Source organism: Mirounga leonina, unplaced genomic scaffold (genome assembly GCF_011800145.1).
Source record: "Mirounga leonina isolate KUSES-001 unplaced genomic scaffold, KU_Mleo_1.0 Mir_174, whole genome shotgun sequence".
NCBI lineage: Eukaryota > Metazoa > Chordata > Mammalia > Carnivora > Phocidae > Mirounga > Mirounga leonina.
Window position 1 is genome coordinate 74,823,852 of NW_023270451.1, and position 23,232 is coordinate 74,847,083.

Below are 23,232 nucleotides of genomic sequence, written 5' to 3' on the forward strand. Positions count from 1 at the left end.
ATAGTAATAGCAAATGGGATTATAGACCAAGAAATATATTTTTTTGGAAATAATTTTCTTTTTTTGGTATAAATGAAGATGTAGTGGCATCATGAAGGCCTACTAGTTAACCATTTCTCATGGGATTTCCCCCACCTATCCAATCCATGTGAACCAGATCTTAAAATTTTTAAGTATGTATCTTCCATTTATTCACATAAAGTGTTACCAAGACATTATCTCCATTACTTTTATATTCATGGATTTTAGATCTATGTTATTTTAGATGCAGTCTCAGAGCAATGTTAACAGATACAGGATTATCGATCTGATCTATGTGCAAGCCACTTATTCAACACATAATCATGTCTTAGACATACTGGTAGGCACTGAGGACCCTAAGAGGAAAACTCTAAGCTGGGAGGAGAGACAAGTAAACCAAGAATTATATTATTCTTGATAAATGGTGTGATGAACATAACCTAAAACACTAACAGGAGTATCTAATGTCTAGAAGTAGATCAAAAAGGATTCTTAGAGAAAATGATATTTCAATGGGGTCTTAAACTTGAGCAAGAGTTAATCGACAAAAATGAAGGAAGGAAGGCAGTGCAAAAAGAGCAAAAGAAGTGCAAAAGAACAAGGATGCACGAGGCAGGCCAGTGCTCCAGACGAGCAATGATCTTTGGAGCGCAGGAAGAGGACGATGATGGCAATGATCAAAAAGCTCTGCAAAGCTAAGGAATATGAGTTTAACTTTTCTAGAAAGATCCTTCTAATTAGTCTACTGGAAAAAGCATTATGTGATGAGCAGTGACACAGGAAGCAAGGAATCATGAGCATAATTTAGTGATGCTGTGGTGAAGTAACTTAGATGGCCTTTGGACACAGGCTGTATTACTAGCAGAGGGGATAGGTGGTGTGAGTTAAAGACACGGGGAATAGGGGCACCTGGGTGGCTCAGATGGTTGAGCGTCTGACTCTTGGGTTCAGCTCAGGCCATCATCTCTGGGCCATGGGATCAAGCCACATGTCAGGCCCAGCACTCAGCGGGGAGTTTGCTTGAAGATTCTCTCCCTCTGCCCCTTCCCCCCTCTCTCTTTCTGAAATAAATAAATAAATCTTTACCAAAAAGAAGACATGGGAAATAAATAGAAGGAGCAGGTGACTGCAAGGACTCCATGGCAGGGACGTGGTGAATGGGTAGATGGTTCCATGTAGACAAATGTGGATGAGGAGGGCTCACTGACTGATAAGCAGAGAAAGCAAAGGGAGCAGAGTTAACAAGCCCATTTTCAGCCTGCAGTCTGAGGTTGCTAGGGGGTATCCAGGTAAAGATGTCAGCTGAGATATCCGGATATGAGTCTCTGGCTTTTAGAAGGAACGCTGGGATAGAAGACACAAATGTGAAATTTATTCCCTTATCAGTCATAGATGAAATCTCACGTACAGATGTGATCTCCCAGAGAAAGGCAAACCTGTGAGGAACACCACCGCTCAAGTGGAAAAGGAAGCCAGTTGTTTAGGGAACCACAGTACTTGATTCTCAAATATTCACAGTTAACTCCCTCCCTCCACCCCCCAATCCTCATCACACACAGAGGTTTCTAAATGAATTCTCCAGACATTTTAAACCAGTTCTCTTTCTTCTGAAAGAAGATGGGCAAATGGAACAGAAGTAACAGATAGTTGCAGAAAACAAGGACTGCTAAGAGAGAGAGAGAGAATGAAGGAGGAAAACAGGAAGGAAGGAAGGAAATAAAGAAATATCTTTCGATTATCTCTCTGCCTTGGCTGCAAAATGAACTTGGCCCAACCGTGGCTGAAACAGAAAAGCCTAGAGGACTTAGAAGGTTGAAGAAAACTTGTGGAAAGGTCTTAATGGCCAGGCAACCCTCAAACTAGAAACTCCACCTGGAAATCCAGTGGAAGAAGTCAGATTTCAAAACAAGGATTTCTAGTAAAAGAGAAAGAAGAACTCTAATTGCAGAGGGTGAAAAAGAGCAGTCAGGGAGAGCAATTGAGGTGTAATGAGCACACGTGACAAGATAAGTGGGTGTTTGGTTTTCCTCTGAAAATATGCTATCTGTATTGATTTCCTAAAAAATATAGTGTTTTGATAGTTATTCATCATCAGTAGTAATAAATATCTTTGCTAAGTTTTACAAGTGTCCTTTTGGGAACTGAAAAGCACATTATTGTCCTTCAGAGGTTTCCTGAGGCCAGAGGCTGTTTAGGTGGACGCACCACTGCCCCCTGGTGGGAAGGAACTATTTTTGAGTTGAGGCTGTTTTCTCGAGCACCCTGCAGCTAAATCTATGCCATCGCATCATCTATCTGCCATATGTAGTCTAAGTACGAAAAGAAAACAACTATTTGTATTGGTTTTTGTATGTGAAGAAGGCCCAAATGAATTCTCAAGAATACAGTTGCCGACAATGAATCATGGAACACTACATCAAAAACTAATGATGTAATGTATGGTGATTAACATAACAATAAAAAATTAAAAAAAAAAAAGAATACAGTTGCCAAGCAGATACAAACTCTTTCTCACTTCAAGGGCAAGAGCTGTTTGAAACTAAGCACCTGGAAACAATTTCGTGTCTGGTAAGGTTATTAAATATAGCATCACCAGGCAGGAGGACGGGAGGTCTTTGCCTGCAGATATTAAGAACTTCTAGTTTTATTATAGCTTCTTAATGATCCACAAGTGACCCCAAACAACCTCAGCTACCATACTATCTCCAAGGTAGCTTTTCATTTAGTTCAGAGCTTTCTCCCCAACCACTGGTTCATGGATTAACACTAACATTTCTAGAGAGCATATGGTCAACCATATACTGTTGTTGACATCCTACCTTTTTAACATACAAACTTGCCAGCTGTATATTTAGCCTAATAGAAGCTAGAGGCAAGGAGAAAAGAAAACCATTGGGAATGAGCCAGGAGTTTCACTAGCTGCAAAATGTAAACAAAATAAGGAATACAACTGAACAAGCTGCCTGGATAATGATCTGGGGAAAGTGCTGAGTGACTCTGATGTCCAGAGAGACTCTAGGAAAGGAGGAAGCAGAGGAGAGAGGACCTCTCACGCCAGCTTCAGACTTAGAAGTGGATGCCAAAAATGCAAACACTTTAAGAGCCCTGTCTAATGCTATTCCTCAACATATGCCATCTCAGAAAGAGAGGTGAAGTTAGGTTCTGGCAGCGAGCTACGGCACCTCTGTCACTGGTTTATTCTAGGCACTTCTGTCGATTGTCACAGTGACTCCATAAATACGTGGCAAAGCATGCCCTGCTTCACAGGCACCGCAGGAAGCCAGCCATTCAGGACATATCAGTAACCATGCACCACAGGCCACAAACAGGAGTAGCACCTTGGAGGGTCCCTCGCTGTGACAGAATAATGACCCGAGGCTGAGCCCAGAAATGGCCCTATCTTGAGTTAGACCAGGCATTTGGGCATTATATATAGAAGATACTCAAAAAGAGGCCCCAAATCCCCATTCTTCTCCATCCCTTTCTCCAACCCCGGACAGACATCTCCATTAAAAAAATTAGATGAAGGGGTGCTACAAAGAATATACACTCTGAATATCTAGTTATTATCTCCTTATCTCAAATCAGTTCATCAAAACACCTAAGAAAAGAAAGGATCCAAGAGGGATACATCTTATTTAGATATTCAGTAGTGAGCTAGGTTGTATCTAGACAATAGGATGCCACTCAGAATGGCAAAATTGAGTTGAAGCACCAGGGTCCATGGGACCCCAATATGGGGGCATCAGGAAAGTGATAACTCACTAACAGGCAGAAGGGGATGCAACGTGGAGAGAGGTGAGCTCCGAACATCCAGCTCTGCCAACCTCCTGCTATTGGGGAAACCAACACTCTCCAAGTGACCTGGGTAAAAAGGAGGCCAATAGCATGCCGTCTTAAAACAAAACAGAACATATTTATCTTGATGCATTTTATGACCCTAGAATCACTCTTAATGATTTTCTGTTGTTTCCAATAAATATAGACCAAAGTGGTCAATGAAGAAGAGTTATCTATCTCGTATACGATACAGTAGTTATTTCTAAAAGAAGAGTGTGGTTACTGTGTAATAAACATGAAAAAAAGGACGTCAGAGAGACCAAGGAACTCCTGTTTCTTGGACTTTGTTCCTTTCTTAACACAGTAAGGCCCCTAGACCATGCACATGCTTGGTGTTCTCTTCATGGTCTTTGTGTTCACAAAGGTAGGCAAGGGGCAGACTCACTCATTGAGTAAAGGCATGGATGTTCTCCTCTTGCTCTTCTGTACCATGTTGGCTTGATTCCTCAAGGAGATCCGAATCATAGCTGGGGCCAACCTACAGGGCTCCCCATCCACTTGCATGGGGATGGATTTGTAAGTGAGCAGCATGACCTCCCGACACTGGTGTAGCCTTTCCCCGTGGCCCCCAACTTGCAGGGCAGCCTGTGAATTCAAGAGTCCAAAGGAAGCTGGAAGTTAGTTCTTAAGAGTCAGGAAAGCTAGAACCCCCAAGTGCACTCTGAATAACCCAAAGGCCATTGATAAACATAGTGAAACTTGCTAGCCAGGAGTAGAATGGGAAACCTTGGGTAAATCACCTTAACAAAAATAAATTAAAATTTCTCAACTTTTGATGAGCTTGACCAAAAATTCTCGATAGCTAATTTTCAGTGTTACGTATTTTCAGTCTTAATTTAATCAGATTACTTTAATACAGAAGTTGTTTTCTGTGCGATTTATTCCCATTGAATAACCAATATAAGGAGAAAAAAAGACTATAAAAGATATAAAGCACAGTTTAAGGCAGCTTTTGTACTAATTTAAATATAAATATTATAATATATATTATTTAAATATAAATACATAATATAGTTACACAACATAGATATGTATATATAACATACATCTTATGTACATACATGCTATAATATGTAACTATATATTATATATTAAATATATTCATATTTAAATTGGAGCCCACCCTTGGTTAATTTTCAAACTTGGGCAGGTTTTTCCTTTTTACCAAAAACCTCCTCAAGCTACTTCTAATCTGTATAAGATCAATGAAATGCAAAATAATATTAATTACTCAATTACAAACATTATGAAAAGCAAAGCAAAGGATCAAAATCAAACACAGAGCTCAATTCACCACGGTGGCCACAAAATGGAAAAGTCAATCTAAAATGAAAAGCTCGGACGAACCATGAGAGACGATGGACTCTGAAAAACAAACCGAGGGTTCTAGAGGGGAGGGGGGTGGGAGGATGGGTTAGCCTGGTGATGGGTATTGAGGAGGGCACATTCTGCATGGAGCACTGGGTGTTATGCACAAACAATGAATCATGGAACACTTCATCTAAAACTAATGATGTAATGTATGGGGATTAACATAAGAATAAAAAAATAAATAAAATGTCACTACAAAAAAATTAATAAATTAATTAATTAAATAAAATGAAAAGCCCGTTGTTAAGGACAACAAATTAACATAACTTTACTGCATTAGTTAAAAAATATATTTATATGCCCACATATATATTTATATATGTTAAATTATACACTATATATTTTTATGTTGTGTATGTTATTACACATTTAGTATCATTTACCTTTTAGGGATGAATGGAAATCATACATGTTTGGTTATAAAAGAGTACACAAATTCTACAACTTGATGAGTGTCTTTATATACATATGTGAATCACCATCCAGATCAAGCTTTGGATAATTTATAGTTTTCCACGTGCTCCTTCCCAATCTTTTCATACTCCTCCCACAAACCAGTTAGCAGCCAATACTCTCACTCCTATCACCATAGATTCAATTTGTTTGAACTTGAACTTCATACAAACCATAGTAGATGACTCTTTTGTGTCTGACATCTTTTGTTCATCATTATTTTTAAGTACTATATAGCAAAATATATTTATTTGCTCTTCTGCTGGTAAACATTTGGTTGTTTCCAGTTTGTAGCTACTCTTGATGTAAACTTTCTTATAAATATCTCTTGGTAGATACTCTCTTGGGTACATACAATGAGAAGAATTGCTATGCCATTAAGCTGAGATTATAATTAACTTGAATAGATACTGCTAAATAATTTTTCAGTAAGGTTATATTATGTATTTTGAGTTATTAATTAGCTTATAATAAATATAAAAAAAGGAGTCAAATTGTAACTTGCTCAAAATCTAAAAGATTAAAACATACTATCAACCTGTTTCCATATGTCTCGTTTCCATGAATGAGGAATAAACTTTGTTAACCGATATTTGTGAAGTCAACCTCGCCTTATTTGGTTGCCAGATATTTATATTTATCTGAGGCGTTGAATTTCTTTTTTTGTACTTGCATTAATTTGAACAAAAGAAACTTGATTATCTATAAATGCAAAGAGAAAAGAAACACAAAGGGACAAAAAGGACAGAAAGAAAACAGAATAAAAACTGAGAAGAACTACTTATTGAACACCTGTAATGTTAAAAGCATTCCGTTGTGTGCTTTACATACAATTTTATTCAGTTAGTTGGAAGAACAAGAAAGCAGAGGAGAATGCAGTGAGAATTTACTAAAATTCTTTTTGGCCTACTCCCCGATCCTTTGTTATTCAGCTGAAAGTTTTTCTTGGCTGTACTCAAATGATCCACTTAAATCAATTAGATTAGAGCCACCATCTCATGTCCAGAACTTTTCTAATATATTTCCCTTGCCTGCAAGTTCTTCTCAGCTGAGAACTCTATCCCTTCATCCACTGTTCTAGAAATACCACTTCTTCTTCTCCCCCTCAGCCACCTTTGACTAGGCCCAATCACAAATAAAAATGCAGAACCTGCCAGGCAAGAACTTCTTCCTTGGAGTTTAACAGAACTGAAAACTGTTTTAAATACTTTCCAACCCCTTGGTATGAGAAGGTATACACGGTACTGTAGAGCACTTTTAAGTCATCTTCCCAGCCTCAAAAATACAGCAACAGCAATACCACAAACATGTAAACAGCTGTCCCATTGGCATTTCAAAATCAATCCAAGATCACTGCGCAGGCACAAGAGGAATTACGGTAAATAGCTTTTCAGGGTAAAGACAGTTCTATTATTGCTAGCATAGCCACAGTATTTTTGGAACAAGTTAGAGTAAAGGTAATTTTTAAAATGCTCATTAGAAATACTTATTTTTCATCACTCAGGGTGGTCTAGGCTTAACCACAAATAACCCCGTGATTTGCTAGAAGGAATCATTTACTGGTAATAATATGGTGATTTATTAGTGACAGAGATTCAATTATCTGTTCAATCTAGGATCTATTACTCTTGTGAAAATTTCAAATATTGCCTTTCTGATAGCATGGGCCCCGATAGAAAAACAAAGACATCCCCTGAACTAAGTACTGCCATTTACTGCCCTGTTGCCCAGACCACAACAACTTTCCTTCATGTCACAGGTGTGGCTTGAGATCCTGTGTCTTTCCACACTATACTTGTCTCCATCTTCCTCCATGCCTCATCCTCTTTCTTACCACTCAAGTCCTTATTCTACTTGCCGTCAGATGGGAATGATGGACGATCCTGGGTTGGTGGGAGCGGAGAAGAAAACATAGAATGCTTAGGAACAAAATCAGCAAAGGGTATGCAAGAACCTGAAAACCATGCTGAAACTATAAAACTATAAAACTTTGCTAAGAGAAGTGAAAGAACAGCTAAATGGAGAAAGATATATTTGTAGATTGGAACACTAAATACTGTTACTAGGTCAATTCTCCCTAATCTATAGATTCAAAGCAATCCCAATTAAAATCCTAGCAGTTTGGTTTTTTTTTGTCAACACAGTCAAACTGATTCTAAAATTTATATACAAATGCAAAAGACAGAATAACCAAAACATTCTTAGAAGGGCAAAGTGGAATGATTCATATTACCAGTTTGAAGACTTACTATGAAGCTATAGTAATCAAAACAGTGTGGTACTGCCATAAGGATAAAGAAATAAATCAATGAAACAGGATAGAGTCCAGAAATAGAACCACATACAATCGAAGGGCAAAGGCACTAAGGTAATTCTATAGCAAAGTCTACTCAACAAATAATGCTGGGAAAAAATGGGATAAATGTATTTTTTAAAAATGAATCTTGCTATGTACTTCACAATGCACATAAATTAATTTGGGCTGAATTAAATACTTATACACAAAAGCTAAAACTATAAATCTTCAAAAATCAAACACAGGAGAATATTTTCCCAACCTTTCTTGGAATGAGCAAGGTTTCTTAAGAAGGGCACAGAAAGCCCTCACATGAAATAAGCCTTCCTCATACAATTGGAATTCAGAAGAATGTTTAAAGTTCTGCTTGTCAAAACAAACACTAAGAAAATAAAAAGATCAGAATAGACGGAGAATATATTTGCACTAAATATATCTGTCAAAAGACTTGTATTCGGAATATATAAATAACTCCTGAAATTCAACAATAAAAGATAAACAACCTATTAAAATATGCAAAAAACACACTTCAAAAAAACAAAAAGCCACACAAGGTAACAATAAAGTTGAACAACAATGTGTCCTTACTCTCATTTTTTGCTGTTTAAGAGGACATCATGGGATGGACAAAACAGGCATGATTTCTTTCTTTCTTTTTAGGGATGAAATTTTATTCTCATCTCTCCTTCTGTTTCATCAGGTGTAATATAATAGCTTTTTGTTTCTATCTGTGAACACATTTCCAGCACCTGTGGGATATTACTTCTTAACAGGTATTCATGTACATTGCTATTGGGCAAGTAAACAGAACAAAATTTCTAGAAAGCAGTTTTATAACTGTTATTAAGAGGTTTTAAAATATTTATGTCATTGAGAGTAATTTCTTCTGTGGGGATATGTCATCGGAAAGTATTTTGAAATATGAACAGAGGTTTATGAGCAATTATTACAGGATTATTTACACCACCAAACATCCAAAAACCTCAACATTTCATAAAGGAAGCTGTTCATGAAGGAATAATTATTACATAAATTGAGATATTTATATATGAAAGAATAGTCAGCCATTTGTGCTATGGGTTTTACTTATGAGTTCCTATATGTTTAAAAACAGAAATAAAGCAATTGGAAGAAAACACATCAAAATATAAATAGTTACAGATCATTTTACTTTTAGTTCTTATGTGTACTATCAAAATAAGCACACATTTAATATTTTTTCCTAAAAAAATAAGGAATATACTCTCTGGTATGTATAAAACCTCAGCCCTGGGAATTTCTCCATGTGATTTTTCTCACCAAATAACATTTAGCTTTTCTAATTCATAAATATAAAAGAGCTTACATATTTTAACTTCAATTAACATAAAGAAAACTGGCTCTACTTTCTTTAAAGTTTAGGAGACTGAAATCTCTGGATTTCATACTGCATAGCAAATTTGGTGACCAATGCCTCAATCTGTATAATGCTTTGGACTGTCTTAAAGAGTTTTAGATTACTTAGAAACAGACTCAACATGAAAAGACCTTCAAAACCATGAAGGCAAAAAATTGTGGCAGAAATAAATACAAATTACAGTGTCTCATTATGGTCTGCATAGAATCCAAAAAGGTAATCAGGGGGCGCCTGGGTGGCTCAGTTGGTTAAGTGCCTGATTCTTGGTTTCGGCTCAGGTCATGATCTCATGGTGGTGAGATTGAGCCCGTGAGCCCCTGTCAGGCTTGTCCTCAGCAGAGTCTGCTTCAGATTTTTTCTCCTTCTTCCTCTCCCTCCCCCTCTGCCCCTCACCCCACTTGCTCACACACTCTCTCTAAAATAAATAAACAAAATCTTAAAAAAAAAAAAAAAAGGTAATCAGGTTACCAAGCACCCAGCGAAGAATCATCTTAATTTGTAGGAATGCATTTCAACCAGGGAAATGAATTGAAGACTACTATTTTGAAATTTGCAATCAAAAGATAAAGAGTCTAGTTTCAAGAAACACGAAACCCAAGTCCTGGAAATGAAATTCTTTCTTCTAGAACAATAGTGTACTGTTATATGAGCAGTCAGGTAAGATGTGAATGAAAATAGAGAAAGAATGCCCATATTCTTCAGAGAGCATAGGACGTTCAAAACTGTGCAGTATACACTACATTTAACTCTGCTTTCTTGAAGTAGAATTTTTTTTAATCTTGGAAGCAATCTAAAGTTATTAGAATCTGAGATCCACATTTGATGCTAGGTGCTATGCATTTTTACATGATTCATATATAAAGAGAAAAAATAATTGACATAATTTTAGTATTCCATTTTCTCTTCACCAGCCTCCATCAACTATTACTCTTTTCCTTTTCCTACCAATGATGGGACGGGAGAGAAGGAGATCTGATAGACCCCCAAAACCCTCTCTCCCAACCTGGAAGGATCCCGTGAGCTCTAAACATGTATTTCAAGTTGCCTCTATCTCCCTAGATGCCTTACAGGAGTTTCAAATTTAACTTACATAAATTGAGCACTGGGTAATATATAGACCTGTTAAATCACTATATATCTATATATCACAATATACAGACCTGTTAAATCACAATATATAGAACTGTTAAATCACTATATTGTCCATCTGAAACTAACAACACTGTATATTAACTAGACTGGAATTAAAATAAAAATTTAAAATATGGTAAAAAAAACCACAATTCATTTTTTGGCAATATTATCTTTCTTTTATATTCCCCCCATCTCTAACGTATTCACCATTTACCTAATGGCCTCTGCTGGCCAGCCAGGATTCATGTATACTCCTTTTTCTTTTCTTTTTTTTTTTTTTAATTTTATTTATTTATTTGAGAGAGAATGAGAGCACATGAGACGGGGGAGGGCCAGAGGGAGAAGCAGACTCCCTGCTGAGCAGGGAGCCCAATGCGGGACTCGATCCCGGGACTCCAGGATCATGACCTGAGCCGAAGGCAGTCGCTTAACCAAATGAGCCACCCAGGCGCCCTACTCCTTTTTCACCCTTCAAAATAAGTCACCGTGTCTGAATAACTCTTGAAGTTTCCTATCCCCCTACCTTTATTACCACTTTCTTCCCCAGATTCCAGGCCTCCTCATTTCTGCACCTGGACTTGCTTTGTCTCTGGGCCTCCAGCAGGAGAGATTCTGGTCACCTTCCACCCAGACATCCAGGCAATCTTTCTAAACCACCATTCTGATTCTGTCTCATTCCATCTCTGCCAACCTTCCTGCTTCACAGTTACAAAAAACTGTTCCTGTCCTCTCCTTTCTCCACACCAGTGTCTTTCTTCCCCATCTGTGTCATCACTGAGCCACCATGAGTGCTCTAGGATACCATGCTCTCTCAGGCGAGTCTCCCACAGAACGGACGCTCACAATTGCATCTGTAAGCACTCCTGACTCTTCTGCGTAATTTTTGCTAATTTCCCCATTTTATAAATACTGTTTGGTTTCAATTCTTCTTCCTATCTCCACACATGCCTTTCTCCTAGAATTTATGATGCCAGACCACAATTGCTTGTGTTTTTCACATCCTCCCATAACACTAAACTGTGGGCACCCTGAGGACAGGGCTTGTCTCTGGGTCCATTTCATAACTGTTTTATGTAGCAGAGTGCCATTTCTGAATTCAATAAGTATTTGTGGGTTCAATAAATGTTCAATAAATATTTTTGACTGACGCTAAATGAATGAAAGCAGGGAGACATTTTAAATTATAAATATTACCTGGAATTTATAAAATTCCTATTAATTAGAGACCATCAGTATGACCTGTATTGCCCATAGGCTGCATGGCCTTTCATAATCCAGAACCCCAAGTTACCCAGGGTCACTTCCACTGTACCAGACTTGCCAAGTATTTGTAAGCCCACCCAGATTCGAGGGGAGGGTACAGAGACCCAAACTTAGAATGGCAAGTGTCCAACAAACTCAAATCCATTTAAACCAACGATCACCATCAGAAGATGCTATTGAATTACTTATTTTGAAAACATATAAATAAAAATAATCTGTTATCCTGCTTTCCCTATACCAATTATGTAACCAAGTAGCCAAATAATAGGTGAAATTACTCTTTATAGAAATACCCCAGTTAATCAATGAAAAAGGATAGAATTAGAATATCACTACTCTGCCAACCTCTAATGATCACTGGATCCAGACAATGCTTATCAGGGACTATTAGTCAAAAAAGAGACACAACTAGATATTACCTATCCTCTTTTGGAAGAAGAAAACACTACTCACAGAGTAGATTTGGGGGGGCTGGGGAGACGGAAGTGTTGTATCTACATCCAACTATCAACTTAAAGGAAACAGCAAGAAAGAAGAGCATGTTAATTGACACTTCCGGAATATTATCAGCACAATTCAAACACAGGGAAACTACAGGATGAATAACCTGGTTTCTTCAATAAATAAATGAAGTTAAAGAGATGGACAGAAACCTATAGATACATAAGAGTCACATTAATCAATTACAATGAATAAATTTTACTTGGATCCTGGTTCAAACTCACAGAGCACAAGAAAACAAAGGACATTTGCAAGACAACTGGAAATTTGAGCACTCAGTAAACAGTAATATTCAGATGCTACTGTCTTAATTTTTTCAGATATAAGGCATATAGCTGTGTTCATAAAAGAAGTCTTATCTTTTAAAAACACATTCAGAAATATTTACAAGTAACTGATAAAATGCCAGAGATATGCTTCACATTAATATAAGGGATGTGGTCATAGGTGGGGACAGATAGAAGATTGCCCATGAGTTGAACATTATAGAAGCTAGGTAACGACACATGAGGGTTCAATCTATTGTCTATTTTTATATTGGACTTTCCCCATAATAAATACTTACTTAAAAGCACACTTTACTAATTCCCCAGTGACCTTGGAATAAAGTCAAAACCTCTAGATGAATCCTGTAATCACTCCATGATCTGGTCCTTGCCTACCACTCTCACTTTTCACCTCCATAAAATGAATTACAGTTCCCACAGAGGACTAGGATCCCTCATACTGCTGAGAGTATGTAAATTTCTCTTTCTATAGAATGCCCAATCCCACTCTTCTTCTCCTGGCAAAATGCATTCACTCTGCCACATTTGCTCAAGCCAACTACATGTATCAGTCTTTGCTGTGTGGAAGACACACACTGGAGTGATGGGTACCCACCACCTGCCACTCCTGGCTGGCACTCCATCCTTTCCTGCCCTCCTTCTTGCCCTGTGAGCCTGACCCACTCAGGCTATATCAGTAGCTGCTTGTACCCTGGCTTCTGGTTAGACTTCTCCAGAGGGAGGCACCAGTGGAAGATCTATTGGGCCAAGAAGAGTAAGGTATCTATATCTAGGGCTCTGGCTCCCTCCCTGACGGGTTGGCACTGGCTCACTGCTTCCACTTAGCAAACACTACCCCTATCAGGTGGTCCTTCCCAAACAGTCCTTCTTCTGGTGCAGGTGACTGCTTCGTTACCTCTGCACCTTCAGCTCAGGAATACACCACCATCCATCATTCCTTCTCATAAACCTAGTTCACTATTTGTCAAGTCCCTCCACAAACTCTCCTCCAGTTATTCAGTGTCAGTCTGCTATCTCTTTCATGTCCAGACACTGTGCAATTGTCAACAAAAATAACCCAAGCAAGACTCTAAAAAGGACCTGACATAGATATGGGCTGAGAAGTTATAGAAGATGGAGAGTCAAAGAACATTTTAGAGAGAAAAAGCATGTGCAATGGTCCTGTGGTACAAAAGCAGCAAGAGATGTTCCAAGCTAAGCTTGACTTGAGAGGCTACTTGAGCTAGAAAGCAAAGAGGGCAGTGGAAAGGCTTAGAGAACCAGAGAGAAACTCAGTCTTGCAGGCCTACATTTCGATTTTGATCCTGAGAGCAATGCGGAAGAATCTAATATTCTCTTTGCTCCCCCTCTACCCCGCCCCCCACCGTCCAAGCCTGGGTGAAGGATCATCTTCTCTTCCACATTCCCTGACAGTCTTCTGCCACATAGTCAGGAGTAGGAAGCTCTGGCACACTGGTAAACATTCAATAAATGTTACTGAATCCATGAATAAATGAATGAGTAAAACACATGTGGCCAGATTTGAACCTTTTTTGGTTGCTTCCAAGAATTCTTCCTTGCACGCATCCTTGAGTTTATTCCTACATTTGCTCTCAGCTGAGTCTTTGCCTGTAATTAGCACACAGATCTTTGGAGAAAAAGAGCAGGACATGAGCTACAACCTGAAAATTAGATCAATTCCAGACCAATCTTCGACACTTAACAATCATTTCATCCCAGAGAGGGCAGATTTCATGAGCAGCATCGCCATCTCAGGTGATGGACATTTGCCACAATCACAAGAGGCTATTCTCTCTGATCTCAGTAACCCAAGGTGATTGAGGAAAAGTCAGTAGGAATCCACAGAATGAGTGATGAAGAGAGCTGCTCTGGTTTGTTTAGAGCAAGAAATGCAACCTTCTTACCTTCAAGCATAAGGTGTAGCACAAACCAAGTGCTAACCATGGGTTGCAAGGAGATTTTAATTTTTTAATTCATTTTATAACCTGATAGGTGGCCTGATTTACACCAGATAAGATGATAAGCATAATTTTTAATTCGTTTCCTCATCATTCAATAATAAGTTGAAATACATAGCTAAAACCTGCTTGAGGGGGTTTGTTTCAGTCTGCGCTGGGCAAGAGGGACTCCGGGCACTAGCCTCCACTCTGTATTGACACCCTTTTATCCCAGTCCTCCAACAACCCCTTGTTCCAGGTTGGATTGTGTCCCCCAAAGAGATATATTGCCGTCCTAACCCCCAGTACCTTAGAATGAGACCTTATGGATATAGGAGCAAGATGGCAGAGGAGTAGGAGACCTGGATTTTGTCTGGTCCCAGGAATTCAACTGGATAGGGATCAAACCATTCTGAACACCTATGAACTCAACAGGAGATTGAAGAAAAGAATAGCAACAACTCTTTGGAAGGTAGGACGTGAGGAGAAGTGAATCTGAGGCGATACTCGGGAGGATAGACAGCGGGGGAGTGGGTGTCCGTCGGCCGCTTCTGGCAAGTGACAGAGCCGCGAAGCACCAAATCGGAACTTTTAGAAGTCGGCTCTGCTGAGGGACATCACTCTGGTGGCTAAGTGGGGGGTGGAACCCTCATGGGACAGTGTGGTCTCAGGACCCTCGGGGTCACAGGAAGACCAGGGGTGCCTGAGTGTGGCAGAGTTCCCAGGTATTGGAGCGGGGAAGCTGGCTGCAGAGACGGAGCCGAGGCGCAGGCTCTCAGCTCGGGGTTGCCATAAACCGTGATCTGGGGCACAGTCGGGCCACTGCTCCTCCAGCAGGGACCCAACAAGCGGCAGATCCGGGGAGACTCCCCTTCCTCCCCCGGGAGGAGCGGCGTGGGAGTGCACCACAGGGATCTGCTGGGTTTGGAGACTCCACATGGGGTCGGGTGCCAGAGATAGAAATGCTCGGTCACAGGCCGGGTGAGCACGGAGTGCGGCTGGAGACCGGGGAGATGGGAGTGATTGACTGCTTTTCTCTGGGGGCTCACTGAGGAGCGGGGCCCCGAGTTCTCGGCTCCTCCGGGGCGGAGATTGGGAGGCTGCCATTTTCACTCTCGTCCTCCAAAGCTGTACGGAAAGCTTGCAGGGAACACAAGCTCCCGAGAGCAAACCCGAGCAGATTACTTAGCCTGGACCCGGCAAGGGCGGGGCAATTCCACCTCCAGCAAAGACATTTGGAAACCACAGCAACAGGAGATCAGCAAGAACAGCCAGCCAAGACCAAGTTTACTATCAATGAGAACAGCAGAACTCGAGCGCTAGGGGAATACTGCACATAGAATCCATGGCTTTTTTACCATGATTCTTTAGTCTTTCAAAGTTAATTTTTTTAAGTGTCTTTTTTTTTTAATTTTTCTTTTTCCCTTTTTCAACCAACATCTTATCAATCCCTTTTTAAAAAAACATTTTTATTTTTCATTTTTAGAGTCATGTGCTATCCCTTCATAGTAGTTACCCTTACTTTTGGCATATATATATATAAGTTGTTCTCTCTTTAAAATTTTGAAATACAGTTTCTTCTAACAGATCAAAATATACCCTAAATCTCTAGTGTATGGCTTTGTGCTAGTCTCCTGCCTGATCACATTCTCTCCCTTTTTTTTTTAAATCCTCTTCTTTCTTTGTTCAACCAACTTCTTATAATTCCTTTTACAAAATCTTTTATAATTTTCATCTTTAGAGTCATAGTCCATCCCTTCATCATATTAACCCTTATTTTTGTACATATATAAGTTTTTCTTTCTTTAAAATTCTGGGAGGCACCTTCTTCTAACAGACCAAAATACACCCAAAATCTAGTGTGTGGCACTGATCTAAGCACAGACTGATCATATTTAATCATATTCTGTTTTTTTTTGTTTTGTTCTGTTTTTATCTTTTTTTTTCCTTTCCCTTTCTTTTCCCCCAGTTTCAGGTCTTCTCTGATTTGTTTAGTGTATATTTTCTGGGGACGTTGTTACCCTGTTAGCATTTTGTTCTCTCATTCATCTATTCTCCTCTGGACAAAATGACAAAAAAACCACCTCAACAAAAAGAACAAGAGGCAGTACCAACTGCCAGGGACCTACTCAATATGGACATTAGTACAATGTCAGAACTAGAGTTCAGAATGATGATTTTAAAGATACTAGCTGGGCTTGTAAAAAGCATGGAAGTTATTAGAGAAACCCTTTCTGGAGAAATAAAAGAACTAAAATCTAACCAAGTCAAAATCAAAAAGGCTATTAATGAGGTGCAATCAAAAATGGAGGCTCTAACTGCTAGGATAAATGAGGAAGAAGAGAGAATTAGTGATATAGAAGACCAAATGATGGAAAATAAAGAAGCTGAGAAAAAGAGAGATAAACAACTACTGGATCACGAGGGCAGAATTCAAGAGATAAGCGATACCATAAGACGAAACAACATTAGAATAATTGGGATCCCAGAAGAAGAAGAAAGAGAGAGAGGGGCAGAAGGTATACTGGAGCAAATTATAGCAGAGAACTTCCCTCATTTGGGGAAGGAAACAGGCATCAAAATCCAGGAGGCACAGAGAACCCCTCTCAAAATCAATAAAAATAGGTCAACACCCTGACATCTAATAGTAAAACTTAAGGTCTCAGAGACAAAGAGAAAATCCTAAAAGCAGCTTGGGAGAAGAGATAATGTAACCTACAATGGTAGAAACATTAGATTGGCAACAGACCTATCCACAGAGACCTGGCAGGCCAGAAAGGACTGGCATGATATATTCAGAGTACTAAATGAGAAAAATATGCAGCCAAAAATACTTTATCCAGCTAGGCTGTCATTGAAAATAGAAGGAGAGACAAAAAGCTTCCAGAACAAACAAAAACTAAAGGAATTTGCAAACATAAAACCAGCCCTACAAGAAATATTGAAAGGGGTCCTCTGAGCAAAGAGAGAGCCTAAAAGCAACATAGACCAGAAAGGAACACAGACAATATACAGTAACAGTCACCTTACAGGCAATACAATGGCACAAAATTCATATCTTTCAATAGTTACCCTGAATGTAAATGGGCTAAAGGCCCCAATCAAAAGACACAGGCTATCGGATTGGATAAAAAAACAAGACCCATTGATATGCTGTCTGCAAGAGACTCATTTTAGACCCAGAGACACCTCCAGATTGAAAGTGAAGGGGTGGAAAATGATTTACCATGCTAATGGACACCAAAAGAAAGCTGGGGTGGCAATCCTTATATCAGACAAATTAGATTTTAAACCAAAGACTGTAATAAGAGATGAGGAAGGACACTATATCCTACTTAAAGGGCCTATACAACAAGAAGATCTAACAATTGTAAATATCTACGTCCCTAACATGGGAGCAGCCAATTATATAAGCCAATTAATAACAAAAGCAAAGAAACACATCGACAACAATACAATAATAGTAGGGGACTTTAACATCCCCCTCAATGAAATGGACAGATCATCTAAGCAAAAGATCAAGGAAATAAAGACTTTAAATGACACACCGGACCAAATGGACTTCACAGATATATTCAGAACATTCCATCCCAAAGCAACAGAATACACATTCTTCTCTAGTGCCCATGGAACATTCTCCAGAATAGATCACATCCTAGGTCACAAATCACGTCTCAACCAGTACCAAAAGATTGGGATCATTCCCTGCATATTTTCAGACCAGAATGCTTTGAAACTAGAACTCAATCACAAGAGGAACGTCAGAAAGAACTCAAATACATGGAGGCTAAAGAGCATCCTACTAAAGAATGAATGGGTCAACCAGGAAATTAAAGAAGACTTAAAAAAATTCATGGAAACAAATGAAAATGAAAACACAACTGTTCAAAATCTTTGGGATACAGCAAATGCAGTCCTGAGAGGAAAGTATATAGCAATACAAGCCTTTCTCAAGAAACAAGAAAGGTCTCAAATACACAGCCTAACCCTACACCTAAAGGAGCTGGAGAAAGAACAGCAAATAAAGCCTAAACCCAACAGGAGAAGAGAAAGAATAAAGATCAGAGCAGAAATCATTGAAATAGAAACCAAAAGAACAGTAGAACAGATCAGAGAAACTAGGAGCTGGTTCTTTGAAAGAATTGACAAGATTGATAAACCCCTGGCCAGACTTATCAAAAAGAAAAGAGAAAGGATCCAAATCAACAAAATCATGAATGAAAGAGGAGAGATCACAATCACCACCAAAGAAATACAAACAATTATAAGAACATATTATGAGCTACTATATGCCAGCAAATTAGATAACCTGGAAGAAATGGATGCATTCCTAGAGATGTATCAACTACCAAAACTGAACCAGGAAGAAATAGAAACCCTGAACAGACCTATAACCACTAAGGAAATTGAAGCAGTCATCAAAAATCTCCCAACAAACAAAAGCCCAGGGCCAGATGGCTTCCCAGGGGAATTCTACCAAACATTTAAAGAAGAATTAATACCTATCCTTCTGAAACTGTTCCAAAAAATAGAAATGAAAGGAAAACTTCCAAACTCATTTTATGAGGCCACCGTTACCTTGATCCCCAAACCAGACAAAGACCCCATCAAAAAGGAGAATTACAGACCAATATCCTTGATGAACATGGATGCAAAAATTCTCACCAAAATACTAGCCAATAGGATCCAACAGTACATTAAAAGGATTATTCACCACGACTACATGGGATTTATCCCTGGGATGCAAGGTTGGTTCAACATCCACAAATCAATCAATGTGATACAATACATTAACAAAAGAAAGAACAAGAACCATATGATCCTCTCAATAGATGCAGAAAAAGCATTTGACAAAGTACAGCATCCTTTCTTGATCAAAATTCTTCAGAGTATAGGGATAGAGGGTACATACCTCAATATCATAAAAGCCATCTATGAAAAACCCACAGCGAATATCGTTCTCAATGGGGAAAAACTGAGAGCTTTCTCCCTAAGGTCAGGAACATGGCAAGGATGTCCACTATCACCACTGCTATTCAACATAGTATTAGAAGTCCTAGCCACGGCAATCAGACAACAAAAAGAAATAAAAGGCATCTGAATTGGCAAAGAAGAAGTCAAACTCTCACTGTTTGCAGATGATATGATACTTTATGTGGAAAACCCAAAAGACTCCACCCCAAAACTGCTAGAACTCATACAGGAATTCAGTAAAGTGGCAGGATAGAAAATCAATGCACAGAAATCAGTGGCATTCCTATACACCAACAGCAAGACAGAAGATAGAGAAATTAAGGAGTCGATCCCATTTACAATTGTACCCCAAACCATAGGAAACCTAGGAATAAATCTAACCAAAGAGGCAAAGAATCTGTACTCAGAAAACTATAAAATACTCATGAAAGAAATTGAGGAAGACACAAAGAAATGGAAAAACGTTCCATGCTCATGGACTGGAAGAACAAATATTGTGAAGATGTCAGTGCTACCTAGAGCAATGTACACATTCAAACAAGCCCCATCAAAATACCATCCACTTTTTTCAAAGAAATGGAACAAATAATCCTAAAATTTGTATGGAACCAGAAAAGACCCTGAATAGCCAGAGGAATGTTGAAAAAGAAAAACAAAGCTGGCGGCATCACAATTCCGGACTTCCAGCTCTATTACAAAGCTGTCATCATCAAGACAGTATGGTACTGGCACAAAAACAGACACATAGATCAGTGGAACAGAATAGAGAGCCCAGAAATGGACCCTCAACTCTATGGTCAACTAATCTTCGACAAAGCAGGAAAGAATGTCAATGGAAAAAAGACAGTCTCTTCAACAAATGGTGTTGGGAAAATTGGACAGCCACATGCAGAAGAATGAAACTGGACCATTTCCTTACACCACACACAAAAATAGACTCCAAATGGTTGAAAGACCTAAATGTGAGACAGGAGTCCATCCAAATCCTAAAGGAGAACACCGGCAGCAACCTCTTCGACCTCAGCCGCAGCAACTTCTTCCTAGAAACATCTCCAAAGGCAAGGGAAGCAAGGGCAAAAATGAACTATTGGGACCCCATCAAGATAAAAAGCTTTTGCACAGCAAAAGAAACAGTCAACAAAACCAAAAGACAACCGACAGAATGGGAGAAGATATTTGCAAATGACATATCAGATAAAGGGCTAGTATCCAAAATCTATAAAAAGCTCATCAAACTCAACACCCAAAGGATAAATGATCCAATCAAGAAATGGGCAGAAGACATGAACAGACATTTTTCCAAAGAAGACATCCAAATGGCCAAGAGACACATGAAAAAGTGCTCAACATCGCTCGGCATCAGGGAAATCCAAATCAAACCTCACACCAGTCAGAATGGCTAAAATTAACAAGTCAGGAAACAATAGATGTTGACGGGGATGCAGAGAAAGGGGAACCCTCCTACACTGTTGGTGGGAATGCAAGCTGGTGCAGCCACTCTGGGAAACAGGTTCTTCAAAAAGTTGAAAATAGAGCTACCATATGATCCAGCAATTGCACTACTGGGTATTTACCCCAAAGATACAAATGTAGGGATCTGAAGGGGTACGTGCACCCCGATGTTTATAGCAGCAATGTCCACAATAGCCAAACTGTGGAAAGAGCCAAGATGTCCATCGACAGATGAATGAATAAAGAAGATGTGGTATATATATACAATGGAATATTATGCAGCCATCAAAAGGAATGAGATCTTGCCATTTGCAATGACATGGATGGAACTGGAGGGTGTTATGCTGAGTGAAATAAGTCAATCAGAGAAAGACATGTATCATATGACCTCACTGATATGAGGAATTCTTAATCTCAGGAAACAACCAGAGGGTAGCTGGAGTGGTGGGGGGTGGGGGGGATGGGGTGGCTGGGTGATAGACATTGGGGAGGGTATGTGCTATGGTGAGCGCTGTGAAGTGTTCAAGACTGTTGAATCACAGATCAGTACCTCTGAACCAAATAATACATTATATGTTAAAAAAAAGAAGAAGAAGAAGAAGATAGCAGGAGGGGAAGAATGAAGTGTGGGAAATCGGAGGGGGAGACAAACCATGAGAGACGATGGACTCTGAAAAACAAACTGAGGGTTCGAGAGGGGAAGGGGGGTGGGAGGATGGGTTAGCCTGGTGATGGGTATTAAAGAGGGCATTGCATGGAGCACTGGGTGTTATATGCAAATAATGAATCATGGAACACTACATCAAAAACTAATGATGTATGGTGATTAACATAACATAATAATAAAAAATTAAAATAAAATTTAAAAAAACCTGCTTGAAATTGCCCTTACGCTATAATTCACAATTTAATACAAACAAAATTAAAATGCAAAGGTGATTTCAACGCTATAGCAAATGAATATTCATCTTTGTCACAATAATGATGTCTTTCTTTATTCAGGTATTTTGTGATAATGGAGATATCCACCTCATTCGTAAGCAGGCAAGATAAAGATGAATGCAAACGACCACCCTCCTTTCTACCTAAACAAAGGTAGGTCCTCAGTGAAACAGAAAGGTATCAAATGGCAAGGTTTCTGCATTAGTGCTGAGGTATTTCTGGGGCATAATGCTCTCTAATTTCCATAAAAATGTTGCATTTCATTCTGGTAGAAAATTAATCAGGAAAATTAACAAATAATATTTATTTTTGAAATTCAATCAATTGTGCATCAATTTCCTGAGTGACATAAAGAATTATCTTCTGTTCTTCTTTTCCCCAAGCAATTCTATACTGCATAACTTTATAAATTGGTAAAACAGGAGAGAAAATTAAAGGCCAAAAACCAAAAATCTATGAGATGAATAAACTCTGGAACTAAAATGTATTTCATTTCAATAAAATATTGCATTGCTCACCAAAGAGGCCATAGTGAACCCAATGACTTCAATATAACCATCATCATGACGCTGAGGTTCAAAATCATGGTGATCTCCTGGGTTCCCCCAGGGCATTGTGCCAGCACAATATCTGCAAGATAAGATTAAAAACAGAATTAAATTTATTCCATCGCTCTCACAATTGTCATAAGGTATTACCTTACAGTGAGATCCAACATGTATCTCACCTAAGATCAGTTTTCTGTTCTTGGTACATACCTTCTGATAGAAAAGAAAATGGTCTTATCATTTCCAAATATCCATCTGTGAAAATGGCCACAATTTTATAACACAAGCGTCTCTTGGTGCCCAACTATCCCCCAACTCATTATTTATTAACATTTCTCACTCAGTGATCCATTATGTCTGTTTTCTATGACATGCTGTGAGTTACCCATAGGCGGTTCCAGAATTTGGTCTTGGAGGAAGACATTGCATCCCAGCAGAAAAGGGCCAAGAAACTGAGGTGGGTACACAATGGTCATTATGTGCATAACTAAGATAATAAATAACCACCGGGAAGGTAAGCAGAGAAAGGTAGCTGAGGAAGAGGAGAAAGGTATGGGAAAAGATAAGAGATGAAGAAAAAGAAGGAGAAGTAAAGGAAATTGGAAAAGGAATGGAGAGATGGGGAGCAAGAAGAAAAACAGAGAAAAAAAAATTAAAGAAGCTAATGTTTCCTGAGAAAATAATGTTTCCTGAGAATCTAGATCTTTTATGGAAATAACGAAGATGAAAATCATTCTGGAATAGGATTGTAGGTGACTATACTGAGTACTGCCAAAAGTAATCAGGAGACTGTTTTCCTAGCCATAGATTTACATAC

At 38.9% G+C, this 23,232-nt stretch overlaps 1 protein-coding gene across 1 annotated transcript in view; it reads right to left on the bottom strand.

Moving 5' to 3' along the window:
* DGKI (diacylglycerol kinase iota) overlaps positions 1-23,232 on the bottom strand; it is a 428,452-nt gene that overhangs the window by 134,514 nt on the left and 270,706 nt on the right. Inside the window, exons 19-20 of the mRNA XM_035021183.1 lie at positions 22,386-22,497; positions 4,247-4,446 (exon numbers count right to left, since the gene is read on the bottom strand). Of these exons, the coding sequence (XP_034877074.1) occupies positions 4,247-4,446; positions 22,386-22,497 (312 nt within the window). The remainder of the gene's footprint in view (positions 1-4,246; positions 4,447-22,385; positions 22,498-23,232) is intronic.